The sequence below is a fragment of the Lampetra fluviatilis genome, chromosome 1 (assembly GCF_964198595.1).
Source record: "Lampetra fluviatilis chromosome 1, kcLamFluv1.1, whole genome shotgun sequence".
Taxonomy (NCBI): Eukaryota; Metazoa; Chordata; class Hyperoartia; order Petromyzontiformes; family Petromyzontidae; genus Lampetra; species Lampetra fluviatilis.
Genome location: NC_136275.1, coordinates 10,410,679 through 10,435,575, shown reverse-complemented (window position 1 = coordinate 10,435,575; position 24,897 = coordinate 10,410,679). Strand labels below are relative to the sequence as shown.

The 24,897-nt window shown below is 48.5% G+C and overlaps 2 protein-coding genes across 6 annotated transcripts in view; one reads left to right on the top strand and one right to left on the bottom strand.

Moving 5' to 3' along the window:
• Window positions 1-24,897, top strand: part of LOC144931745 (zinc finger protein GLI4-like) — a 76,510-nt gene that overhangs the window by 44,303 nt on the left and 7,310 nt on the right. For 2 of the 3 annotated variants that reach the window (XM_078855987.1, XM_078855997.1), the window contains 9 exons: window positions 4,673-4,781; window positions 10,548-10,768; window positions 12,255-12,452; window positions 15,657-15,885; window positions 17,142-17,316; window positions 17,649-17,762; window positions 20,478-20,609; window positions 23,040-23,189; window positions 24,303-24,467. In XM_078855987.1, coding sequence (XP_078712113.1) covers window positions 4,673-4,781; window positions 10,548-10,768; window positions 12,255-12,452; window positions 15,657-15,885; window positions 17,142-17,316; window positions 17,649-17,762; window positions 20,478-20,609; window positions 23,040-23,189; window positions 24,303-24,467 — 1,493 coding nt within the window. Of the gene's footprint in view, window positions 1-4,672; window positions 4,782-10,547; window positions 10,769-11,075; window positions 11,191-12,254; window positions 12,453-15,656; window positions 15,886-17,141; window positions 17,317-17,648; window positions 17,763-20,477; window positions 20,610-23,039; window positions 23,190-24,302; window positions 24,468-24,897 lie in introns of those variants that run through there. The other variant, XM_078856005.1, reaches the window with a different exon arrangement.
• Window positions 165-20,547, bottom strand: LOC144932117 (uncharacterized). 3 transcript variants are annotated; one of them, XM_078856128.1, is made up of 4 exons: window positions 20,453-20,547; window positions 20,010-20,084; window positions 2,558-3,430; window positions 165-749 (listed from the first exon to the last, which is right to left on the bottom strand). In XM_078856128.1, the coding sequence occupies exons 3-4, from the start codon at window positions 3,271-3,273 to the stop codon at window positions 653-655; spliced, it is 813 nt and encodes a 270-aa protein (XP_078712254.1). In that variant the 5' UTR covers window positions 3,274-3,430; window positions 20,010-20,084; window positions 20,453-20,547; the 3' UTR covers window positions 165-652. The 3 variants fall into 3 exon arrangements, 2 of the variants coding, with proteins under 2 accessions (XP_078712254.1, XP_078712253.1); XR_013636854.1 differs by lacking the exons at window positions 165-749; window positions 2,558-3,430 and adding exons at window positions 15,809-15,878; window positions 18,883-18,904; XM_078856127.1 differs by lacking the exon at window positions 165-749 and having other exon boundaries at window positions 2,253-3,430.

Sequence of the window (24,897 nt, the reverse complement as noted above, 5' to 3'; positions counted from 1 at the left end):
ACCGGGAGCCCGCACCGCACACTGTACGTGGTGCCTCTGCACTAACCAGCACTCACCCAAGCCCCGCTAGGGCTGGTACTACGCCGAGTAACCGGGCTGCACATAATGACAACATCCGCCGTGGCCTCGCAAGCCCGGCACCACACAGTGACATTCACAGTCAATACATCACCTCCCCCTCCATAGCATTCAGCCGTCCTGGCTGCCAACTCCCCCGCAAGCAAGCAACCGACATACATATATAAAGAACAACAAGCAAGTGTGCTCCAACAATAACATAACAGCACAATAAATTACCCAAACCCAACTGTACAAATTTACACCGAGATAAAAGGGGAAGAGGGAAAAAAAACACAACAGCGAACAAATAACAACCCAACAAGCGCATCGCACAAGGTCCCCGCAGTCAACATCTCCCACTCACAACGTGTAACAATGCCCGTGAGCTCGATGGCGAGCAGAATCAGCCAAATACTCGCCACGACGCATGCGAGCACGACAACCCATGACGGTGTGGGAGTGTGCAATGTGCGGGGATCATGCGAATTGAGTCTTTGAGCGAGTCCGTGACGCTAGGCCTCCAGGCGGGTTGGGCTCGTCCGCCCTGGAAGGCCCGGGGGGAACAAGAATTTGACCCGACGAAGCCAGCTCCTCACGAAGAGCAGTAGGCCAGGTCGTCGGGTCCTTCACATCCAGAGCACGCGAGGCCGACACAAGCGGCCGCGTGCGAGGTATCAATCGCGCAGCGCCTGGGGGCGGAAAAGAAACACACTCCTGAGGACCAGCGTCGGCAGACGCACGCCGCAGCTCGTCGGGCACACCCGTAACTCGGCTCCCGTGATATGGAGATGAAACAAACTCACATGGCGCGATAAACGGCTTAAGACACATTACAGGCGCACAACCCGAACCACATCAACCGGCCCTCTCCATGGTTGCAGCAATTTGGGAGATGTGCCCACCGGCACCTGCGGACAATGCAACCAGGCCCTGTCTCCCGGCGACCAATCGCACAGGGAAACACGGGCTCCCTTGAGCCGCTCGTTGGCCAACTGTCTGGCCCGGGAGTTAACATTGGTAGGTTCCCGCGCCTCGGAAAGTTTGGCAAGAGTGAAACGAACCGAATCAGAAATTTTGGACACTTTCGCGGCGGGCACAGCTTCTAACTGCACATCGATGGGAGGATCATACTCCCTCCCATACATAAAAAAGGGAGAGTCAGTGGACGTGTGAGGGGTCATCCTATAAGTGCCAAAGCATCCAACGAATTGTCCCTACGAAGCAAGGGGTATGCATCCGCAACAGACACCTTGTGGAAATCAACACAAAACCGCAAACTGCCATCGTGCTTTTTAACAAGTACGGTCGGAGCACCCCATGGGCTGGTGGATGGCGAGATGATATCTGCGGCCAACATCTCATCAACTGCCGCCCGAACATGTTCCTTTTTGGCCGGGCTCAGGCGGTAAGGATTCTGCCGAATCGGGGCAGCATTTCTCGTGTTAATATGGTGGCTCAAAAGGGACGTGCGACCGATATCAAATTTACTTTTACTTAAAATGTCGGAAAATTCCCGCAAGAGCGCTCTCAGCTTCCCCATTTGTCCCACGGATAAATCGCCACATGCAGAGCACAGTCCATCCATCCAGCCCTCATCCACCTCCCGAGGTCCGTGAGCCCGAACACCGACCCCGACATTCCCCACGACATCCTTCTCCGGACAGGCGGAGACGCATGCGCAATCACGGAACTCTCCTGAAAGACCATCGTGTCCGACCCGACATTAAGGACTTGTATGAAAGGTTCCTGGTCCCAGGACAGCGGCGTCTGAGCCGCTATGAGTGACATCCCCCGACTAAGCTTATTTGAGCGACCCAACACAATACCGTCGCCCTCAGCGCGCACATGGAGCGGTTTACACAATCGAAGGGACACCAACATTTGCACGCTGGGCGGAATCCGCACCGTTCGGCACGCAAGCGCTTGCACCGTGGCGTTAGCAGAACACATGCGGGTCGGAGACGGGAGAAATACCATACGCCGTCCCGACAGCAATTCCAAACAGCCCTGGTCGATACAAATCTTCAGGGGAATTTTGCCGAAGAAATCAGTCCCCAATAAGCACGAAACAGCCAGGGCCATAGAAACCAAAACATGGCCCAACAATTTCGGTAATGCACAACTCAACAGTTATTCGACCGATTATCCCCAACAATCCGCCGTTGGCGGTGAAACATGGAGCATCCACTGGCTCCAAAACCCGACACGGGGGGGGCAAAATATTGTAAATGAGGTCGGAAATAATGGTTGAAGATGCGCTGGTTTCAACTAGCATGTGAATCTCAACCCCCTCAATGGTCCCAAGCACAGCTTGTGATCCCACGGCCGCCGCAACCACTTGATGTGCCAGCTCCGACCACTGATCCGGTCGGAGCGGCCGCGCGTTGCGAACATGCACCGACTCCCCCCGAACCCGAGCGCGACCCAGACGCAAATCGGACCCCCCCGATGGGTGAAGTGAACCCTGGGGCCGAGTGTGGGGTGTGCCGTGACTCGCCTTAGGAAGCAGGTAGTCGTCGGAAGGCGGACATCTCGGGGGCCGCCGTCGAGGAACTCGGCAGCCCGATTGGACGTGCCCCAGCAGGCCGCAGTTGTAGCAGGCAATCCGTCCACTGCTGGACTGGGATGATGCAGACCTCGCCCGCCGCCGGTCGTCCGGCTGCCGTCACCCCGACGAACGCTATTCCACTGGTGCAGCAAGCATGCAGGAGCAGGCTCCAACTCTGTGTGGGCCCCGGGCTCCGTGGAAGATGTAGCGCACGCCACCAACACCTTGTCACGCTGCAGGTTCTGCTGCCCCTGTATACACCTGGCAATCTTGAGAGTTGACCTCTCGGACGGTGGAATGGCAAGGAACGCCGCCAAGGCGTCGTCCTTGAGGGCGGCGGGCAGCGTTTTCTGCGCATCCACCTCCATCCATCCCGCCAAGTCGGCATTGGTGAGAAATCGCCGCTTAAACGCCACCCAGTCTCCGCTGGCGGCAACAAATTCTTTAATGAAGGGCAGTCGACGGCGGAGCGACTGAACGTCAATCGACGAGGACGTCCCCACTTCAAGCTTGGCGGGCTCAGCGCTCCGCACCGGCGGAAAAATGGCGGCCGCGAGCGCGGGTAGCGTCAATGGCGTTTCCGCCTTCAGTGAAATGGCGGCCGAGTCGCCCTGTCCGGACAACTCCGCCGCTCCCTCCTTCGCCGTCGAGGACAGGGAACGCATCTCAGCGAGGATCGAGGACGCTGCTTGAAGGAGGTCAGCAAGATGACTGTGCGCCTCCAACGAAGGCGAGGCGCCGCGTGCCCCGACTGCACTCTGCTCCGCTGGCAGCGCCTCCACTCCTTCTTCGACGGCGTGGGTGGAATCAGCTCCTCGTCGTCTACGTCGTTCGACACCCGTACACGAACTCTGAGACGTGTAGACATGACTTGTCTAACGCTAGCTACAGCTTAGCAAGTTGGCCACTTCCGACACCAGTTGTAGTGAGTCCAACTGAGTCGTAGACGTTGTCTTGAGAGCAACACTATTTATTATATCAACTCAACACAACATAACGTAACCTACACTCGACTGTTGAACACCCATTTAACCACGCTATGGCAAAACTAGACACGGTCCCGCTATCCCGGTCCAGACCACGAGCTGGGTCCCGGACCGCGTGGCTAGAGGCTTCTTCAACCCGACATGGATCTTCACTCACCAACAGTCAAGAACCTCGAGCCCCACACGGGGCCCCCATTATATCGGCCCGGGCTGGGGCTGGCTCCGCCCCTCGCCCCGCCCACCTTCTCAATCTCTCTGGCCCCTTCCCGAAGGCTCCCGAGAGCTCTTTTATACCACGTGACCACCCAGCGGCCCCCGTCCACCGGTGGCCCCCCTCCAATATCATCCGGTCACGTGTCGGCAGGTCAACCAGCGTATCATGCCCCTACGTAACCCTGGCTGCCTGACACTCTCTCTCTCGCTCCCTCACCGGGAGCCCGCACTGCACACTGTACGTGGTGCCTCTGCGCTGACCAGCGCTCACCCATGCCCCGCTAGGGCTGGTACTACGCCCAGTAACCAGGCTGCACATAATGACAACATATTATCCGCCATGGCCCGCACCACACAGGGACATTCACAGTCACTACATCTACATCACCAGTGACTCTCGCCATGAACCCAACATTGCTATCCATTTACATCGTGCATTGACGCAGCCTCATTTCCAGCGACGTATTGCTACGGCTGAAGCGCTCCTGATCAGAAAAAGTCCACACTCGGCATGCACGTCCTAAACTCTGAGGTTAAACCGGTAACAAGTGTGTGGGTGCTCGTTCCCTTCCAAAATGTGTCAAATCTGCAGGAACAAACGAGCGTGCCTCCTTTCCCCCATGGATGCCCACGTCCTACTGTTTTTGTGCAGTGTCTTGAGATGTGGGTGCAAGTAGAGGACGTGCTATAAACCCACATTGTATTGCATTGCATCTTGTTTCATCACCCCCTGAGTGTATTTACTGGCTTGAATTGTGCTTGGACTCGGTCGATGTGCCGTTGGCTTCGTTGGTGATAATTAACTACAACCGCACTTGAAGCTTTTGCGCTGACACCCCCCCCCCCATCTCTTGTTGTTGTGCAGCCACTCCTCACTCGCTCTTCCCGGCGTTCCACCCGCCGATCCCCCTGGACAGCCGCCACCACGAGGGCCGCTACTACTTCGAGCCGCCCCACCTCCACCCCTTGCATGGGTAAGGGCCACGACGGCGGAGGGGGGGCGGGAGGGCACATCCACTGTGGGTGTCGTGGGTAAGGGTGGCAGTGGATGCAGCTCGGCTGCTTGTCCTACAGCAGGAATGACCAACTCTACCTCATTAAACATGTACAACAATAAACGAGCATTTAAGGATAGAGCCATTTCTCAAAATATTTGCATCTTACACGAACAGCATATTGACTGCAGTTTTTCAATGATGTGTTGGTGTTAGTAGTGTCACTGATATGGCATGTTCGGCCTACGTTTGTCAACACAGGGAAGCTCCTTATTAACAGCGCAGTGCATCATTCGCTCAGTAGGCATACTTTGTGGACAAATATTTAATGATGTTCGTTACGTCGAGCATGCTCTGGGGTCTGTGCAGCTGCCGTTAGCGCTGCTTCTGTGGCAGCGGCTGTGAGTCGACGTTTATTTTAAATCAGCGTCAGAGCTAGAAATGGCTATATTTTTTGTCACCCCATGCTTGGGATAATTATTTTTTTAGCTGCAGAAATTTATTTTTATTCTTGCATAAATATGCGTCGGGTAATTGAATATGCTTTCCCACCTTAAAAACATTTTAAAATAGAGTGTAACCCTAGGGTAGGATGAATGATAAAGCATTACTTTTAAAATCTGCACTTAATTCAAATACATTTTTCTAAATGAAAAAACAACTGCAGCTTCAAAATTGCTTAAGACTCAATGTCAAGTGTGGAGTCTGAATTTTGTGGACATTTTATAGTTTATTTTTTGAATGATGCCTAAAATGCAAAGCCCACCCGGCTTGTGGATATATCTTGAAAATTTACATTTACAAAACATTTGATTTCAACAAAGCATTTTTACCCCACCCACAAATATGTCCAAGCACCCATCCCTGACGTATGGACTTTATGTTGAATTTCTTTTGCACCGTATGTAGCCAACCATGCCAATCGGAGGTGAGGCGATGGCCGTACAGCTCCAGTAACCCCGCTGCGACGTAAAGTGGCTGGACACAAAAACAAACTTCAGCAATATGCTTAAAAGTATGGCGGAAAGTTGCCATAACGTTCTCCTTTGACCGATTTCCAAGCTCAGCAAAAAAAAAATATTTAAAACCTTTTTTTTCCAAGCACTCAAAATTTTCTGAAGATTAGAGGCAGCGATCCTCCCCACATCCCGGCGCTGGTGCCAGTAATGCAATGTGCTGGAGAGTGACGCACACCCTTGCACGGCCAGGAGCTCGCGGCCATCCATCACGCCGGCTGTTTAGGTGTGCGAGAGGAGGGGGGGCGAACGATAACGCCACCGCCGCCACAGCCTCGGGGTTTGACAGGGAACAGAGCAGCCCCACAAAGGGACACCTAACAGCCCTGCGTGCCGTGATTAATGGCGCTCATTCGGACCGATAGCCTCCACTCGCATCCCACGTGCCGCCCGTGCACCGCTAACCGAATCAAACCGGGTGATCGGGGATGACTCGGTGACTGAGGCATTGTTCGGCAAATAGTGGAGAGATGGCGGGCATCCGGACGCCAGGCGCATCGCCTTCCTGGCTTCGATAGCGGGAGGGCGGTTCCTCCGCACCGCCGTGAGGCCCCGCCGATCCATTTGCAGCACATGGACCGCAAGCAGGGAAAAGTGGTTTTAGCGTTGCCTGCACACCTTGCACCTTTTTACGGATTGAGAATATTGCTGCCCATGTGTGATTTATTGTGCGGCGAAGAGGTTCGGCTTAAAAAGATGCCGGTCATGTATTGAGGAAATATTGTCTTGAAAAAGAGACTTAAACGGTTTCGTGGAGCGATAAGCTCAGTAGGGATTTTTCCTGCACCGGAGCCTCTCCTTGACTTGCACATGGATATAGCAAATGCTTTCAAAGCCATTCCAAGATTTTTGCACCCATCCATCATAATTGTAATGATACATTTGCAATGCACAAAATGTCTGAGGAGTTATAAATGATGGAAACGAACATTTCACATCCCTGCAGTGACTTGCTTGTTTTGTAAGCAAAATTCTTAAAACTCAACAGCAAAAAAAAAATACAAATTCAACCACACGAAACAATGTTCCTCTACTCCCACTCCAAAGACCGGGTCAGTTTGCTTTCATCATTTTCTTTCATGTGTCTCATAAAAGGAAGCGTGCGCCAATGAGTTTATCTGAACACATTCTCGGCTAATCCAAACCTGCGCCCATTGCTCTTCAAGGAGATAATGCAGACAGCGCGGGCGGGTGGCCTCCCCTCTGTTCCTTTGCCATGCAGCTGAGTGGGTGCACGGACATGCCATACAGCACCTTCCACCGTGCGCCACCCATTGCTTGGCTTGGACAAGCTGTCCGCGGTTTTAACGCCTCTGTTGGGCACGGGGTGATCAATAACATTCCCCTTAAAGCATGTGAGCACAACTCCATTGGCTCCTTAATCAATATGGCTTATACCCACACGTATAAATCAGACTCCTGAGTGAGCCATTAATATACTCAGTCTTCAACCTCGTGCAAAGTTGCAGGGTGACAAGATGCCGGTAAACGCTTTCCGATTTTCCACAAGAAAATATTGGAGTTTGAATTTTGCTTCTAATGTGTGTTTGGTAAACACCCATACATCTTTGTACAGCCAGTAAAAAATTGATGTTTTAATAGCGTTTGCTGATGGAGTTGCAATTATCAAAGCCCGGGTGTTGATGTCGGTGAGACACGCAGACACTCATGTGGGCCATGTGGCGGCAAGAAAAATGATTAACATGTGGGACTTAAATGAGCATGCACCTACAACCTCGCACTGTTTTTTTCTCCTTGTCTTGTTAAAGAATTGCATTCCTGAGAGAAACACACGTGCACGTGTGCGCGTGTGTGTGTGTGGGTATTGTGTTACATTTTATATGCCGGAATGCAAAAAAAGAGAGAAAAGATAGCCTTCTGGAATCAACAAGAGAAATGAGTGAAGGACAATATGGCAATTATTCTGTTGTAAACATTGTCCAACAAAAACGTCTTATTAAATAAATACCAATTTCAATTGGTGACCTTTCTACCACAATAAACGATGGTTCTTTGTATAGTTTTGTGAGGATATTTTCCCCTCAAAGTATTTCTTTTTGTGGACGTATTTCACTGAGCCCCTCAAACGAGAAACAGAGACTCAAAAACATTATTTTTGTTTTCGTTTCTGTTGGAGTGGAGTTTGGGAGTGGGAGAGCACAACATTGGCAAGGAGAGCTGTGGTGGGGGAGGATTGGTGGAGATCCCACTAAACCGGGGTTGAGTGTAAAACCCTCCTCAGATAGCATCTCGTCACGGGCAGATGAGGAAGGAGGGATGGAAGGATCAGACCTCTGCGTCACTCTTTTCTCAAATTACCATGGTCGGTGGGAGTGGGGCTGGAGGACCTGTGTGAGGAGTGGTGGGGGATGGGGCTGAATTATCCGACTCCAAGGAAGGCCTGAGGCCACAGAGTGGGGGCAGCCGCTGGCTGGGCCGCAGGGCTTTGAAACATCGCCCTATAAGAAGACGGGCATTTTGAGGGCTGCTTTATTCAAAGTACAGTAGAAGGCTGCTGGCAGAGGTAGGGACATGCAAGGTAACAAGTCACTCTGCTCTCAGATTCCTGAGAGCGATTTTTTTTGAGTCAAAGAAAATGTATCATTATCTATATTCATGAATTTCGGATTTTTATTTTCTATATGATTCAACAAGCTTTAAGTATGAAAAATACAACACAATTGCATCCAATGAAAGTTGTAAATGTACACTACATATGGCTTTTTATTGCTTTGATATTTTGTTATCGTTTTTTTTTCCTGGACAGTGTAAAGTTTGGAATTTTGATGATTTGAGCAATCTCCTCCCAGTGAAGGGGACTTATCGCCTTAACATCTGGCCCTGCCCACATCATTCCTAAAATTCTTTCCTTCCCTCCTGCAGGTCACGCCAGTTCCACAGAGAGTGCTCAGCCTCAGAGGGCGAAAGGCCACAGCCTCGCACCCCACCAGATCTACTGAACATCCGTGAAAAATATCTTTATAGCTCATCAGATTCCCCCCAGTATAAATAAATATTCTGATTCTGAGATGCGCAGCGGGGGACGGAATTTCCTGCAGACTTTTTATTTTGGACAAAAGCAGAATTGTACATTTTTTCATTCTGTTTCTCTTTTTAACCCACAATTTGGGAACTCGACGTAAGTTACGACGAGGTTGTTTATATCTACAGATATGCGCGTGGAAAATATTTCACGTTAATTGGATTGAACGTGCGAAGTATTGCCTTTGTTAAAAGGGGGGCGGGGGGGGCTGGTGAAAGTAAATTACAGTCAATAAAATTGAAAATGTTCTTGCTGTAATCCACCAACTGCTGGTCCCTCCTGGCCGCTGCACTGTATGGCCATGCGAGGCGGCGGCAGGTTGCGTGCGTGTTAATCTGCGACTGTCAAAACAACAGCGGGGCCCGTGGCTCGAGCGCTCACAGCGGTGGTGGAGTTCGCATTCTCATCCCGTGCTGCAAGCGCCACCGGGGCTAGCGGGTGGGCGGGCCGGCGGTTGGGGACGGGAATGGCACAGCAACACAAAGGCGCCTTGACTCGGGGACCTTAAGCAAGTTTAGCCGTGACCAGAAACGTCACCTCGTATTACTTGACGCCCGAGACCGTAGATTTTTTTTTGTGTGCGCGAAATGGCAAAAGCGGGGGGGGGGGGACAAAAATGCAAACCAAGGCTGACGTCCGCTAAGCGGTGGTTATGAAAACAAGATTGTGGGAAATCTGAAAAGAGGCAGTGGAGCTTACAGGATGTGGCGCTAACGTGAGACGAGAGCGCCGGGAAGAGTTTTGTCACACGTTGACGGGTTTCTTTAGGTCATTGATCCTGGGACTAATAACGGCCGGAGTAATCCATCAGTGAATGCTTATATGCGTCAGCTATGAGCACCTACGAGCGTGCTGTGTGGGATGTGGTCGGGGAGAAATTCTGCTGTAATGTGGCCCACAGTCGCATGTCTTGGGGCTTATTCTGGTTTAGTGTTGGGAGCAACTGTGCTGTAAATACCTGGGTGCACACTCACCAGGCCCATCAGACTGCTCTGAGTCAAAGTGTGCCAGCGTGTTGGAGCTGTAAAGACTACCACGTTTTTTTTTATCTGTGTTAACATAAAGAGCATTTACATTTTATATGCCATGTTTTATTAACATTTTTCATAATTCTCCGCTCAGAGTGTTCTCTGCACAACACTTGAACCAGATTTTTGAATTGCAGTGTAAGAGTAATTAAGTCCCCTGACGATTGCCTTTGTGAGGCAGCGTTTGTTTCTTTATGCCTTCCCTGTCAATTTTAAATAAACAACTCTCCTCGTATCCAGGCAGATCTTGCTGGTCAGAGTGGCAAGCAATTTTATCCTTAAACTTTTGAGGGAGGGCGACCTGCCCCAGGACACCAGGGAGCAGCGCCCACCGTTGGGATTCTTTGCCTCTCCCTCTGAACCATTTGGCACAGGTTTGACAGACAACAGAACCGGAACCCCATTTTGCAGCTCTCAAGCCAGCCGCTCCATCTTTCTAAAGGTAGTCGTCCTAAGCAGGAGCCATAGCGAGACAGTGTTGGGAACAGTGTGAGGTGGGATTTATGAGGGACTGCTACGGGAGTCAGAAATTTTTGCCGAGTTTGATCAGACATTCTCCTCGAGATAGCTTTTGCTTGTACCACGCTGGCGATAGAGTTGGAGGTTGGGGCAACGTTAACCATGTTCTTTGTGCGTCTTGCCTTGCATTGCCCCACAGCCCTCCGATGATCTCGTCAAGGCTCGCGATCTCGGACGTGCGATTCTCCCCACACCACGGAGTCTCGGGGCTGGAGGCCCCGTTCAGCCCGGCCCACGCGCATGCGCACGCACACGCGCACGCGTTCGTCAGCCCGTATGTGGAGCAATACCTGCGCTCCATGCACAGCAGCCCCTCCCTGTCGGTCATCTCGGCTGCCCGGGGGCTCAGCCCTGCCGAAGGTACGCAGCAGTGCACGCCCTAAGATTGCCAACTCTTGGGTACAAAACCAGGACATATCATGGGAAGAAGAATATCTCACTGCACTAGAAGAGGAAATAACTATAGGCAAATGTATTATTTTGAGTGGTATATCATTAGGTATCTGATCACTAGGATTTGTAATGTTCCAGGAAGACTTACAAAATTCCCAGGACAGCTACTTCAGGAAGAGCACGTCTTGAGAAAACCGGGACTGGTGGCAACCCTGCCATGCTGCCACCATCCTGCAGTATGGGTCCTGCCACTCGGTTGAGCTTGTGCTGCTGGGTCACCGAGATGTTTGGCCCGATTTGTGTGCTGGCAGTGAATGCTCAATATTGCGCTGGAAAACAAGGAGGCCGACTACCGGCACAAACGTCCTGTCGACCAACATATACATCAGGCAAAGATGTTTTATTTCCGAGAGGTGCAGTTTGTATTGTTTTCAAATAAAAAATTAACAGAGCCCCATTCGACCATGTGTTCCTGTCACAGTATTATTGCTACTTCTTTTCATCAAAGTTCTTGACGTGGTGAACAAAATCCCAGTATTGTCAGACCCCTAATAAAGTGCATGAGCTAGGCAGGCCCCGCAATTGGCTGCTACAGTTGGCATTTGTAAATGTGAAACACATAACAACATGTGCTTTCACACACCCAAATATGTATATTTCCCAAGGGAAAGGATGTTTAGTTTTCCTGTTCATGTAATTTTCAGAACAGTGAATTATTTATCATAAAAGCTTGTGGTTTAATTTTATAACTTGCTAAATTACCATTACAAAAACTTAAAGTGACTACCAGAAGTTCAGTGATTAAAATCCACCTCATTACTGCCTTAATGCTTTAATAAATAAAGCATGCCAGTAGTTTAGCAGTCAGCTTTAACGACATTAATGCCTTGAATACACATTTAATGACCACGGTTTTTCTGCCACGCATCAAGTGATTGTTGATATTTGCTGTTGCTTCCTGTAGTATTTTTAAGAAATAAGATTAATATTGTCTCATTACTGCAACATGCACATTTTTCTTAATTCTGCAAACAAAACTTGTGTTGTGAAGACAATGTTTATGGCAAAGTGGCTTTTTATTCCAATACCTTTAAATACAGGCGTCCTAATTGTGTTCATGCACACTGGTCAAAAACATGGCCAAGGTCTTTCCTCTGTCAAACAGAATTGTATCCAGTAAATCTGTATCCAGCTAAAGATACATTTGTGGTCTATCTCTTCATTATTTTAATACACACCCATAACGATGTTTTTTTAAATATTTTAATTTAAAATCACAAGTGTTTATGTTATCTGCACATTTTTAGTTTCATACCTCTTTAATAACATTGGCCCATGTTAATTACCACGGGCTTTGTTATTGTTCAGATGTCAGGAAGTCAAGTTGTGTGGCTTTCCCTGAACCTCACAAAATCGTCGTCCCATTGCCTTGTCTCCCTTGTGGCCTATTCAGCTTCCCATGAGGCCCTGAAAGAGCGGGGGGCCTTCACCTTCCCGACGCCGCCACCTGGCGCCGCCTCAGCCGAGTACTACCAGCACCTGGCGCTCATGGCCAGCCATGGGAGTCCGGCCTACTCAACGGGAATGCTGCCACCCCACCCGTCCCTGGGCCCCACCGGCCTTCCCCTTGACTACATGCACCACCTCGACGGTAGGCCCCAGGTTTTCACCAGTAGGCCTCGGCAGCAATTAGTGGAATAAAACACCTCCGTTGGTATTTTAAGCTGACCAAAGATAAACTAAATCAATGTAATCGCCTGCGGTGTTTTATGCAACAGTACGCCGACTCCCTGGTGCCCCTTGACGAAATGCGCTACCAAGACAAGATATGTTGTCACTTATTTACACTTATTTATTTAAAGGCATTTCCATCAACCTTTAATTTAAAAAAAAATATCTGAAATGACAAACAATAAATTATTAAGATTTGTATAAGTTTCTAATGCCTCAAGTGAAAAAAAAACCTCATCAAATTGTCCAATTTTATAGACTAAATTTGCATTTGTTGGGGATCTGCTTCTAGTCTGTGCCTGTAAAACAGGAGTTGGCCGGAAAAAAAGCTAAGTACAAGCCTCTGGTGAAAGGTCCATTAAACAATGAGGTGTAGTGAACAGGTGCGAGAATATAGAGATTATGTCGTCTCTTGGTGCATCGGCACAGAGTGGCCCTCGCGCTGACAGCTGGATGGGCAGAAGTGTCAGGGAATCGATTTTGGCCGACACCTCGGCGTGAATGTTAACAAAGTATTTTTGTCGTGGAGGATATCCACCCAGCTGTTCTGCCACACCCCCCCCCCCCAACTACCCCTCCCCTCTAACACCTTCCCCAAGTGGCCCTCCCTCTTCCTCGATCCCTAAGGAATCTCTCAGCATTTGGCAGACTATTTTGCTGCCGACAACAGATTCCAACAGCCACGATCCAGCTGGTGTCGAGAGCAGAATTTTTTTTGTAGATTTTGGTTCATGGGTGGAGCTGGAACCGGTGGTCAGTTCTCCATTGGTCATTGCGTTTTGGGATAACACGAGGCCAGTCCTTAGGCGGGCTTGCCGACAGTGAAATCTTCAACGTGGCGCTCAGCCATTGGTAAACGTCTCTTGGCTTTGGCACGAGGTGACGATGGCAGTTACGGACTTATAGCCTTGAAACCAAATCCTTGATCCTATTAAAAAACAACATTTCACATTTTGATGCCTGAGCAATAATAAACACGAAGCACAGTGCTGTGTTTGATGCATCAATATTTAGGCCAAATACATAAAACATGCCTTTAATGGTATCATAAATAATATATGGCTTTTTGCAATCATTTTTTCTAAATACAATACTTGGGTTCTTGAACCAGACGAGGGAAGGATAGTTGAAGTGGCTTCCGCTCGCTTCCTGAACAGTGATCTTTCAATGACAACATCGCCGTACGTGGTTTAACGTCACGACCGGAATGAATTTACCTCTCAGCTGGCTAGAGGAGGTCTGTCTTCTACTTCCACTGTCAAGCTCGGCGATGTTTTTGCTTTAAGGTCACTGGAGGAATGCTTTCATTCAGCGTTGGCTCTAAGGGGATGCTGTTCTTGTGACTGCACACCATTTCTCCTCGGATATTACCGCCCGGCGTAATACTACAGTCCTAATGCGCAGTGCAGTCCTTCCTGACAGGGCAATACGTCTAAATCTGAATAAAGAATGCGCCTGCTCATTTTACACGTGGGCCTGCGGTGATTCCTTGCTTACACGGGTTTTATTTGGGGGGCCCGAGGCGGGCAGGTTTACACAAAATTAATGGTGCGGGAGCTCACACGCAGCGAGGCCGTCGTAAATCATGCACGGGGCAGCGCTGAGAAATGGCTGTGCGGATTTTTTTCATCCTCCTCCAATCCCCCCTTTTCTCCGGGTTTGATTCGGCTTATGAATACGCGAGCGGGCCTTATTAATGAGGCAGACTGCACAGGTGATTTCATGGAAGATAAATTTTCTTCCCGGTTCAGTGGTTCACAGTCAGCAAGCAGCGTGCATGTGTACAAACAGTCGGATATTATTTAATCAGTGCTGCTCGCATACGCTGGACAGGGACCAGAAGGCTTATTCACTGTCCCTGGCCTCCGATCAAGCGTGAATTCCAGTCGAATATCCACAATACAAAACACACGCACAAACCTCTGAAAATAAAGTTTGTGTAATAGTAGCTCTTGTAATGCTGTGGCAAAACGCAAGGCAGGCTGAGATGCGAACTGGATAAACACCAGTGCTTCAAATTGCACTCAACTCAAGCAGAGCAGCGTTAAAGTTATAGGCCCCCTTGTCCCATCTGCCTTGTTTCACTGTAATACGTCCAGCTTCTTCCATTTTACTTGGCAGGGGAGCTTTAGTTTGCCTTTGATCCTTGCGCTTTTTGGAATCTTAAGAATCCTACATATTTATGTCTGTGGAAGAGGAGAGGAAAACCCACAATATTTACTGGAGCAGAATGGACAGTGTGATTCATGCTGCTGTGGGTGTCTCAATGTCCGAGAAAGTTTATCGTTTTAATCACCGCGAACACAAAAAAGGATCAAAATACTACATGGCATGCATCTATGTACTTATTCAGCAGATTCTGTGTAACAAAATAAATACATGGGATGTTTTGCCAAAATTTAATACCCTGCGGAAATTATACTCTTTTCAAGCAGTGGATGATATTTTCCATGATTATTAATAAAAAAAAAAATCCTGCACTGGCTTATACTACACGGAGCCTCATCAGCAGCATGTGGCCTCTTAAATGAATACCTCGTGGTGAACTAATAGACAGATTTTTGGTTGATGGCAAAAAAATGTAATAAATAACCTCTCTAATTATTAATTTAAAAATTTTTTTATAAGCTTGTTTACCCATAAACGCCTAACTGAGTCTCGTGACTCTTTTCCAGCAGCAGGTTGCGACGTACAATTCCAATTCATTAGTTTACCAGTAACTTAAAAAAATTGGCAAATTCGGACCATGACGCCAGAGTACAAGGGCCTACTCTTGCCAATGATGTCACGGGGTCTTTAACACCCGCAGTGAAGCAGATGCCGCGTTGTATTTTTTACAGTTAAATACACGTGCAGTATTACCCAGGGAGGACCTCCGGAATCGACCCGTGAACCTCGTGTCGAACCAGTGGCAAACACACTACCGCTAGGCAATGTCGCCAACCCAAACACATCGTTATCAAAACTACATCTGGTGCATTCAAACACGTCTTGCTGTCTCGGTCGTATGCGTGGTCCTCACCTCAATGATTTGTCAATGACGTCGTCGTGAAAAAAAACGGTGAGGATTTCTGAAGATGAGGCTGACGCCAGGGTCAATGCCTCTTTTGCCACCCCCCTATAGCCGCCTCCCGCTACTCGAGCCCACGTCCACCGGCGGCGTTTGCCGGCGTGGGGGGCGCCCGGCTGAGCCGCAAGCGGGCACTTTCTATCTCGCCGGCGTCCGAGACGGGGCTGGACTTGCACGCCATGATCCGCTCATCACCCAACTCGCTGCTCGCCTTCCTCAGCAGCTCGCGCAGCAGCTCGGCGGCCAGCGGCTCCTACGGGCACCTGTCGGCCAGCGCTGTCAGGTGAAATGGAGTTCTGAGACATTAACAAACTGGGATATTAAAAAAATGCATATTCATCAGATTATTTAAGCCGGCAGGTTCTTGTCAAAGCAAAATGTGTTTGCGTATTGGCAAATAGTCCTTTTGACTGAGATGCTTTGATCAATTTGTCTGGTTTTCAATTGGGTACGGCCCTAAAAGCTACAAAAACTTTAGAGCGAAGTTTTGCTCATATTGGATAATTTTTACAACAGTTATCGTGCCCTGCCCAATATTAATGCATAAACACGGTACGGAGAGCGGCAGGGGTGAGAAGGTGCAGGGACAGGGCCCCGTGCGAGGACGCAGCACATCGTTTATAATTTATTGTGAATAAACCGAAGTTGAGTATTAAAGGTCACTCAGCTCTGACGTGGTTTTTAAGACGCTTATGGAGTAAATATTTAATGTTCACAGTGAGCACGTCTAACATTTTCCTTTTGTGAGATTTTCATATGAATTTAATCTCATATCGCGAAGGCTACTTTTGTGTATGCAAATGAAAGAGCAGTGCTGAAATATACAATTCGAGCGACACACACACACATTGTGGAGTGTATCTTGTGTGGTTATTTAATCTCAGTGAGTCAGAATTTGTGGCAAATTGCTGTTCAGGTTCATCTAATGATTCAACATCATTGCTTAATGCATATGTTAACGATACAGATGTATAAACAATACAGGCGCATTTAATCGCATTTCATGTTTTCAGACAATTGAAGTTATCACGATCAACATCATGATGGGGGAGAGGGCAGTGGTGCAGTGGTTAGTGCACTGCTCCATGAACTCTGCGACCCGAGTTTTATTCGCGACCATGCCTAACATCGGTGGCAAGTGATATCTGAACTGGTCCTCATACCCCCCTCCCCCTAGCCCACTTCCCCAAAGCCCACACTGACCAGCGTGGTGAAGCAACATCAAACGCCGTGACCGTCGTGGCATGAGTAGTCCACCAACCACCGGTGGATTGATTCTTATCGTGAAACATTTTCTATGTATTGCTGGATGGAGGCCTTCTTACACTATCACCTCATGTGCCCACGTTCCCACAATCCAACTCTTCCAAGTCTGCCGGGGTCGGTCGTCCTCTGGGACGTATTCCCTTCTTTTGGCTGCCATTCCATCACCGCACTTGTCCATTTTCCATTATGTGTTCGTGCAATCAATCCATCACTGTGGCATCTAAAAATGTGGGTGCTGTCTGTCCCTTCCCTCCTGGTTGCATCTGAACCCAGCCCGGCCATCGGCTTCCCGAGTGCCCCCACACCGATGGCCTTGCAGCAGATCCTGAGCCGGCAGCGCTCGTCCTTCGGTCACACGCCACCGCTGCCGCCTCTCTCCGCCACGCACACCCCCTTGCGGCATCATTTGGGCTCCGGTGGCTCATCAGGCCGGACCGACGCCACGGAGGTACTGCCCCTTCCATCGCTCCACTCTTCCACTCTAGAGTCCCAGGCTAGTACAGGGGCCATCGCTCTGCTGCCTACACAGCGGTGTTAGCCCTGCGTCTCCCTCTCAAGAGGGCTGATTCAATGAAAGCAGATAGTCATCAAAATTATTCATCAATGGCATCCGTCTGTCCATTTCATGTAAGAAAATGGGTGTCGTGTGAGCATGAGAGGACAGAAATTAACGTGAAAGGCGTCAACTGCGTGAAGATCCAATTTCTCATCACAGTGGCTGTTTTTTTCATGGATGGCACATGTAGCTGAAGCCGTGCCCCCCTGCTTGCCACCCTGCAGAGTAAGTCGGGCGGCGAGGCGGCTGTGAGCAGCACGGGCGACCCTCAGGCCCACACCAAACGCACCAAGGCCAAGATCGAGGCCTCGGCCATGGCGGCTGCACTCGTCACGCAGGTGAATGTCAGAGGAGCGACCGTCGGGTGGTTAAATGGCACGTGTGTGACTGGCATCCACGAGACTCATCTACCAGCGGCCCACAACTCCACCTCATCTCCAGCCCACCATGACAGTAATTTTGTATTGACCACATGATAATGCACATCACACTAGCTTAGCCAAAGAGAAGAATGGCCATTATCCAAACATGTGTGTCTCATGCCATCCGTCCGTCTCGTAAAACGATGGTGTCAGCGCTGAAGGATTTCATTGACTGTAAGTCACAATGCGGCACCATTAGTGGCTAAAGAGGCCGTATCTCAAGCTGGTGCCTTTGCCACACACCGTGCGGGCAGCATGTCATCCAGCACCAGAGGACGGCTGATCACTGTGGTTGCTCAAAGTTTTTCAATACTTTTCTCCACATTCTCTTTGCTTCCTTCCTTCTCCCTCAACCACTTTTCCTCAGCCACTTTGACCCCCTTGCTTAGCATGAATCTCCAGCGTGGCCTTCCACTTGCTATAGTTATGAGTTCACGGTACAGCATATTGCGGGTGTTTTGTGTTGTTTTACAATGTAGTATTTATTAAAGGCAATACTCTGAAGCATTTTTAGCTTCAGGCGTGTGTCCCATGAACTCCGTCTTGGACTCTTTGCCAAACAATAGTCCAGACTGCATCCCACCTCCTCATGGAGATCTTAGGCCAACTGAGGATGGTTGTGAGAAGATGGCACGGGTCTGGAGGAGACGACACGGGTCTGTAGCTGCAACTCAGTTGTCTCTCGGTGAGGCAGCGAGATGGGCGGCAGGTGCTGTTTACAAGGCACGGGAAATCATAAACTAGCACGCAGCAGAACGATCATGCTTGGCGCTGCACCAGCAAGCTTACGGCACAAACGAGAGGCGTTTCAGCTGTTGTACATAAACACGTGGCCCTTCGGTCGGTGAATTAACATCACTGCACGCTCGGGTTCTGATTTGTGGCCTCGTTTTTTGTGAGTGAACTCGCGCTGGCAGCCTTCCTGTTTACTCTTGGCTCTGGGTCAGGCTCTGAGCGCTGTGATTAGTGTCTTGGAAAACGGTGCAGAGCTTCGGAGTTGTGTATGAATAAATGTGGACAGCTGCGTTTATCTTACTTGTGAAGCTGCTTGACGCGACCTTTAAAATAAAACACAAAAAAAGATATTTATTATCGTGAGCTCAAAGTTTGTTAGTTTAACACTGATTTAAATTAAGACAAAAACTGTTTTCAAGGGAAAAGGCCCCTTAATAGCAAACGGCGAATGATAGAGATTGTAAACAGAGTATTAGTTCACATTGTATTTCTACCAGGATTCCCTTTTAAAAGATGGAGTTATTATGGTCAGTGGGTATTTAATTGCTTGAAATAACTTTTTATTGATTCACAGATTGATATAAAATGTTTCAAAATTGGTTATATGCCCTATATATGGTAGTTGGCAGAAGTGTTTAAAGACATTGGCTTCATTCATAAATGGAACTAATATTTATTGTAAGAAACGTAATTTGCCTGTCTGTGAGTCACCTTTCAGGCACAGCACTGAACTGAGTATTTTTTTTTCTTGTTGCAGAGAGCAGAGACAGGGCTTATTTTGATTGGAAAGCAACTGTGATGTACGAACTATGAATTTTTACTCATTAAAAAAAAAGACGGAGCATATATTCACCATGTGATACTTACGGTGTTTTTAGAAGTTTCTAAACCATTCTCCCATTTATCTCATTCTCTCAGTTGACAGTTGGGAACAGTTTTGTAAATCTTGATTTGAAGCTTTCGTCACTGCAGGAATCCATACTCTTTGGTTCTTTCGGTAAAGTCACGTAGGTAAAATTAAGAAACATCTGGGTAGCACATGAGGGACACAGTCTTTTGGGTAGGGAGTTAAAACCATGCAACTCCATCGGGTTTTATCAACCGACATCATTCCCAAAAGCATCTATACTAAGGTTTGTTGACTATATTTTTCAGTGGACCACAATGTTGGTGGGCCACATGACATCACATGTCACATGTTATGATGTCACGTGATATTATAACATCTGTAAATTTGACCACGTATTTGTACCTCTTGTCTTGTTTATCTCTACTTTGTATCGCTAATCTCTATCTCTTGTCTACAGCTCTCATGTTAATCTTTTCTATCTCTTCATCATCTCACTAATCTGTATCTCTTTATGTCTCGGCAAGCCACCATCTCTCGCTAGGGTCATAGATCGGCGTAGCCAGCCCAAGAACACTCACCAGTCGCATCTGGCCCACGAACCACTGGATGATGTTATGAGCTACCCGTCGGAGGCCGTTGGACTGCGAGAAGGGCTGCGTGCAGAACGAGAGAGGGCGAGAGAGCGAGAGAGTGAGCGAGAGAGTGAGCGAGAGGTGGGGGTTTACATAAAGCAAAGTTTAAATAAAAAAAATATATTACGAAATGATGAACGAAGCAAAGTGCCGACTACACCGAGCATCTTCTTGTTTCCACTGATCGTAAAAAAAAAAGAAGAACCCGGTCGTATGTGTGTTGAACTTCTTTCACACCGTACGAAGCCAACCGTGCTAATCGGAGGTGCGGGGGAAGGACGACAATACCAAGCACTCCATCCTACACAGTAGGGAGACGGCGCACGGGCCAGGGAAGGAATCCCCACGTCTAGCTTGTGGCTCTCCGGCGTCTCTCACGTTGGACTTACGTGGCGCCGCCGGTCCCGCGAGCAGGAGCAGATGACCCAGCTCGAGGAGGATGCCGACCGCGACGAGCTGAAGCAGGAGCCCGAGGCGGTGTACGAGACGAACTGCCACTGGGAGGAGTGCTTGCGCGAGTTCGACACCCAGGAACAGCTCGTGCACGTGAGTTGCGCAAGCCAGCCATCTCGTGCCACTGTAATAAAACATAGACCGCATTCCTCGCGTCGCAAGATGCATTTTTTCCAAGGTATATGAAAGCAAAAGTTTGGGGGGTGCCTGTTATAATCCAGGATGCGTGTGCGTGTGTGTGTGCCACTAGATTAATAATTGATTAATAATTGAGCTGGGCTGTATGCCCAGGTTTGCTTGTGGAGGCTGTGTGAAATGTGGAGTCGGTGATAAGACAATGTATTCAGCCGTCCCACATTTCACTTGCACACCACAAGCAAACACCCACGAGTTCTCACGTACGATAGACAATTTACACCCGTTCGTGACATGGGTGTGTCTTGGATTCTTCAAACTCAGCAACGTTCGTGTAGTCTCACGTTGCATATCACCATCTAGTGGTCACCGCGAGAGTCTCACTCAGCTCCGTGTTTTGTCGCGCGCTGCTCGTCGGCTCGTTTCGGATGTGTGAGTGGACGCCTCGCGTCGTGGGGCCTCGCCTCTGGGCGCATTGCGGGGTCTGATCCCGCGCCTCCGTGTTCAACAAACGTTGTGCCAGCGCATCGGCAATCCGTCTCGGCGACAGGCGTTATTCACGCAGCTGCCCCCCCCACCCCCCCCTCCCCAATTTTTTCCCAGATAAATAACGCAGGGAAAATGAGCGGTGGCGGGTGGCCAACCCCTGTCCAGGTCCTCTCTTTTTTTGACAAATGCCACCACGACTCTGTTAACTCGTGGGGCAGTGTATTAACCCCCACCGGCGGTCGTGCGTCAGAATTAGCGGCGTTGCGTTTGGCTGGCCCGCGGGAGGGGGGGCGATGCTGCCAAGAAGGACCTTGACACGGGTGTCATTTCCGTGAGGAATGGTCCCAGCGTTGATTTATTTTGGGTCGTGGCTCAGGAGTGCGTGACTAGGCCTGTAGTGCGGGGTTGAGGAAATGGATGCTGGGACCCCATTAATCCAGGTGTAATTACCAGCGGCACATCGACCCCGCAAAGCGCCAGCATGCGATGATGCGATGGCGTGTAGGCTCAGCAGGCGGGAGATGTCTTTACTTTGGGTTCCGTATAATTAATTGGCGTGCTGTCTTTAATAAACAATGATCTCAATTGGGCAAAAAGTTCAGGTGGTGATTGCAGATTGACGTTAAGACGAATCAACCTTTCAGCACTGTACTGGAGAAAAATGTTTATTAGAATGATATTTACTTGAACAAATGTGTAGTTATATGATACGGATGCTGATGGATGGCGCTAAATTGCTTGTCCACTCGTACATACATTATTGTAAAGATATGCAGCGATTTTCTCAGGAGCAAAGTTAAAATAACAAATCACTGCGAGATCCCTGAGGAATCATGTATGCAATTGGCTACCTTTGCACAAAGCCACATTAATTTTTAACAGTTCTCATTTCTCGTACATCATTATTTGAAGGTGACATATGCGCCTGCCACAGAGGAGGCATTTCCAGGAATGAACTGTACAATACATGTCATAATAAAATATTTAAATATATTTTAGGAGTTATTTTTGGCACATTTTCAGTATCTGCAGACTTATGGCAATTGAAAACACTGTTTATCTTGGTGTTCAAATTTGTGTAAAAGTTTACGTAAAAATGTAATTGTGTACCTGGATGCCTGGGTACAATTTTTGTGTTGAATAAATGGACAGCGGTAACAAAAAATATTAACAATCAGATATTATAACTCTATAATTAACTGAGTGGAGAGTTGCGTGGGTATTGCAATGTGAGTCCTGGATGTAGCACCTTGGGGTATTTGTGCAGTTTTGGTCTCATAATGCCGGCTCATTGCAAATGTATAATTTAAACTCCTATCGAAAATACGGAATTCACCCAGCAGAAACCCATCCCGTAGCACATACTCCACTGTGGCGTGACAGGTAAAATAATTGTAATGAGAAAGTTGTTTTGTGAATACATCTGTGAAGAATTATATCGCATCTGAAAATGATTTTCCAGAATTTTCGAAAGTGTTGACTGAAAAGGTCATTTAACTCCGTGCAAATGTATGACGATATCCAAGTTCTCACATACCAAAGCACAAAAACCGTAATATTTTAAATTATGGAGTGGCAGGCAAAAGTGGTAAATGCAACTGAAAGGATGGCCACCGTGGAGATGGAGTGATAAAAAGCAGCTTATGTTCACGAACTTGATGGATTCTTGTGTCACGAGACCGTGAGTGATGGAAATGACTTGGGAAGGCCTCCATCCAGCAGTGAAGATATCATGACTGATGATAGCTTTGAAAAAGTAACGCTGTTTGCCACAAACATTGGCGGGAAGTGTTCTGTTCATACCAGAATTAAATTTTTTATGCTCTTCTTATTCTTCACATTGTGTACCTTTGTTCTTTGCCCGTCTCTGACCTGCGACCTGCTCTGCTCTGCCTGCAGCACATCAATAACGAGCACATCCACGGGGAGCGCAAGGAGTTTGTGTGCCGCTGGCGTGACTGCAGCCGGGAGAAGAAGCCCTTCAAAGCGCAGTACATGCTGGTGGTGCACATGCGGCGCCACACCGGAGAGAAGCCCCACAAGTGCACGGTACGTTCGCTCGCAGCGGGCGTAGCCTCACCCGGGCGGCCCCTCTGCTAGGGTTGCCCCCCCTGCTCCAGTTTTCTCAGGATTGTCACTCTTTTTGAGGGAGCCATCCTGGGAAAATATCTCATTCTTCCCAGGGACATTCAAAGTCATGATTATTTTATGTCGCGTAACAACGCACCACCTAAGACAAGCAATTTGCACGTATTTTTTAGTATTGTGAGATGTCCTTCCCAAGATATGTCCTGGTTTTTTGACTGTCAAAGGTGGCAAACCTTCCTTCTGCGCCCATACCCTCAGATCTCGCACCGTTCACTTCACCATCAACAACTTTACACGGCGTGCAGCACTGCCACGCGTGGCGCTGGGAAGCCTCAGCAGGGCGGCGAGCACCTAATGTGCCGCAGTGGGTCGGAGACCTGTGCCGATTCGGTTCATCAGGGCCGGGAAACAATCACTGGTTGTGCTCTGTAACTGTCTGGCCTCGATTATGAAAGTGGCCATGGGCTGAAGGCCATCATAATTAATATCCCTCGATGAGACAATGACGGCACTATATGGCGGCGTCCCCACCTCAAGCAGGCTCGTGTGCCAGCAGGGTTAATGAGGCCATGTTTAGGCTCACTGGTGTTTATTTAATATTTCCTCGAATTGATCAAGGTGAATTACTAACGGTTTTGTTGTGTTTTACGGATATGAGTAACAAATACGTTTTATTTTTTGTGCGTTGAACTGATCCCTGATTTCTTATATTTTGACACAGGACAATGCATATTTCTATGACGGTTAATTTTTTTTTCTTTTTTTCTGACACATAATTTATACGTAAAAAGAATGCACGTAGATGTAAACTGGTGTTGCAGTTCGTTTGCAAGATTTGTATGTTGTGTATATTTGGTCTAAAAAAAAAAAAATCTAAAACGTACAAAAATAAATGGTCGCTCATTCCCATTACTGGTCCTGAGCCAGTGGTGGAAAGTCCACTTCGCTTCGCTGGCGACAACCGCTGTTACTTGTAATGTTTCATGGGTGAGGCTTGTCTCACACCTCAGTTATGTATTAATGTCCCATAAAGCAGCGTTTGTGAATCAATGCATTCATGAATATCGTGCACAGTTTGAGGGCTGCGCCAAAGCCTATTCTCGCCTGGAGAACCTCAAGACGCACCTGCGCTCACACACGGGCGAGAAGCCGTACGTGTGCGAGCACGAGGGCTGTAACAAGGCATTCTCCAACGCGTCCGACCGTGCCAAGCACCAGAACCGCACGCACTCCAACGAGGTGAGTGCCATCCCTCGATGCACGCCCCCAAACGCCCCCTAGAGGGTGCACAGAATGTCGTTTCAGTAACGTCACGTATGGACGTAAGTCCCTCGTGGATGGAGCCATCTCTTGAATATATGGATTTAATTTTTATGGTTGTATTGTTTAAAAATTCCAATCAACTAGGTCCTGTAGGGCATGGTGTTTGCTATTGCTGGGCGTGCTGAGGTAGCTGCTCTAGGAACCAGAAGCAGCCATGGAGATAGGGCCTGGTAAATAGTTTTGTACCAGACTCAGTTTTTGTTTTTGCTGGACCTGATGTGTATGAGATAACGGAGCCTCGTACACTACTATTCAATATAAGGCAAATAATGGGACAGTGTGCAGCATCGCTTGTGCATCGTGAACAATTTCCGTGCTCCCATTCAAATCTCTGATAAAGTTCCGA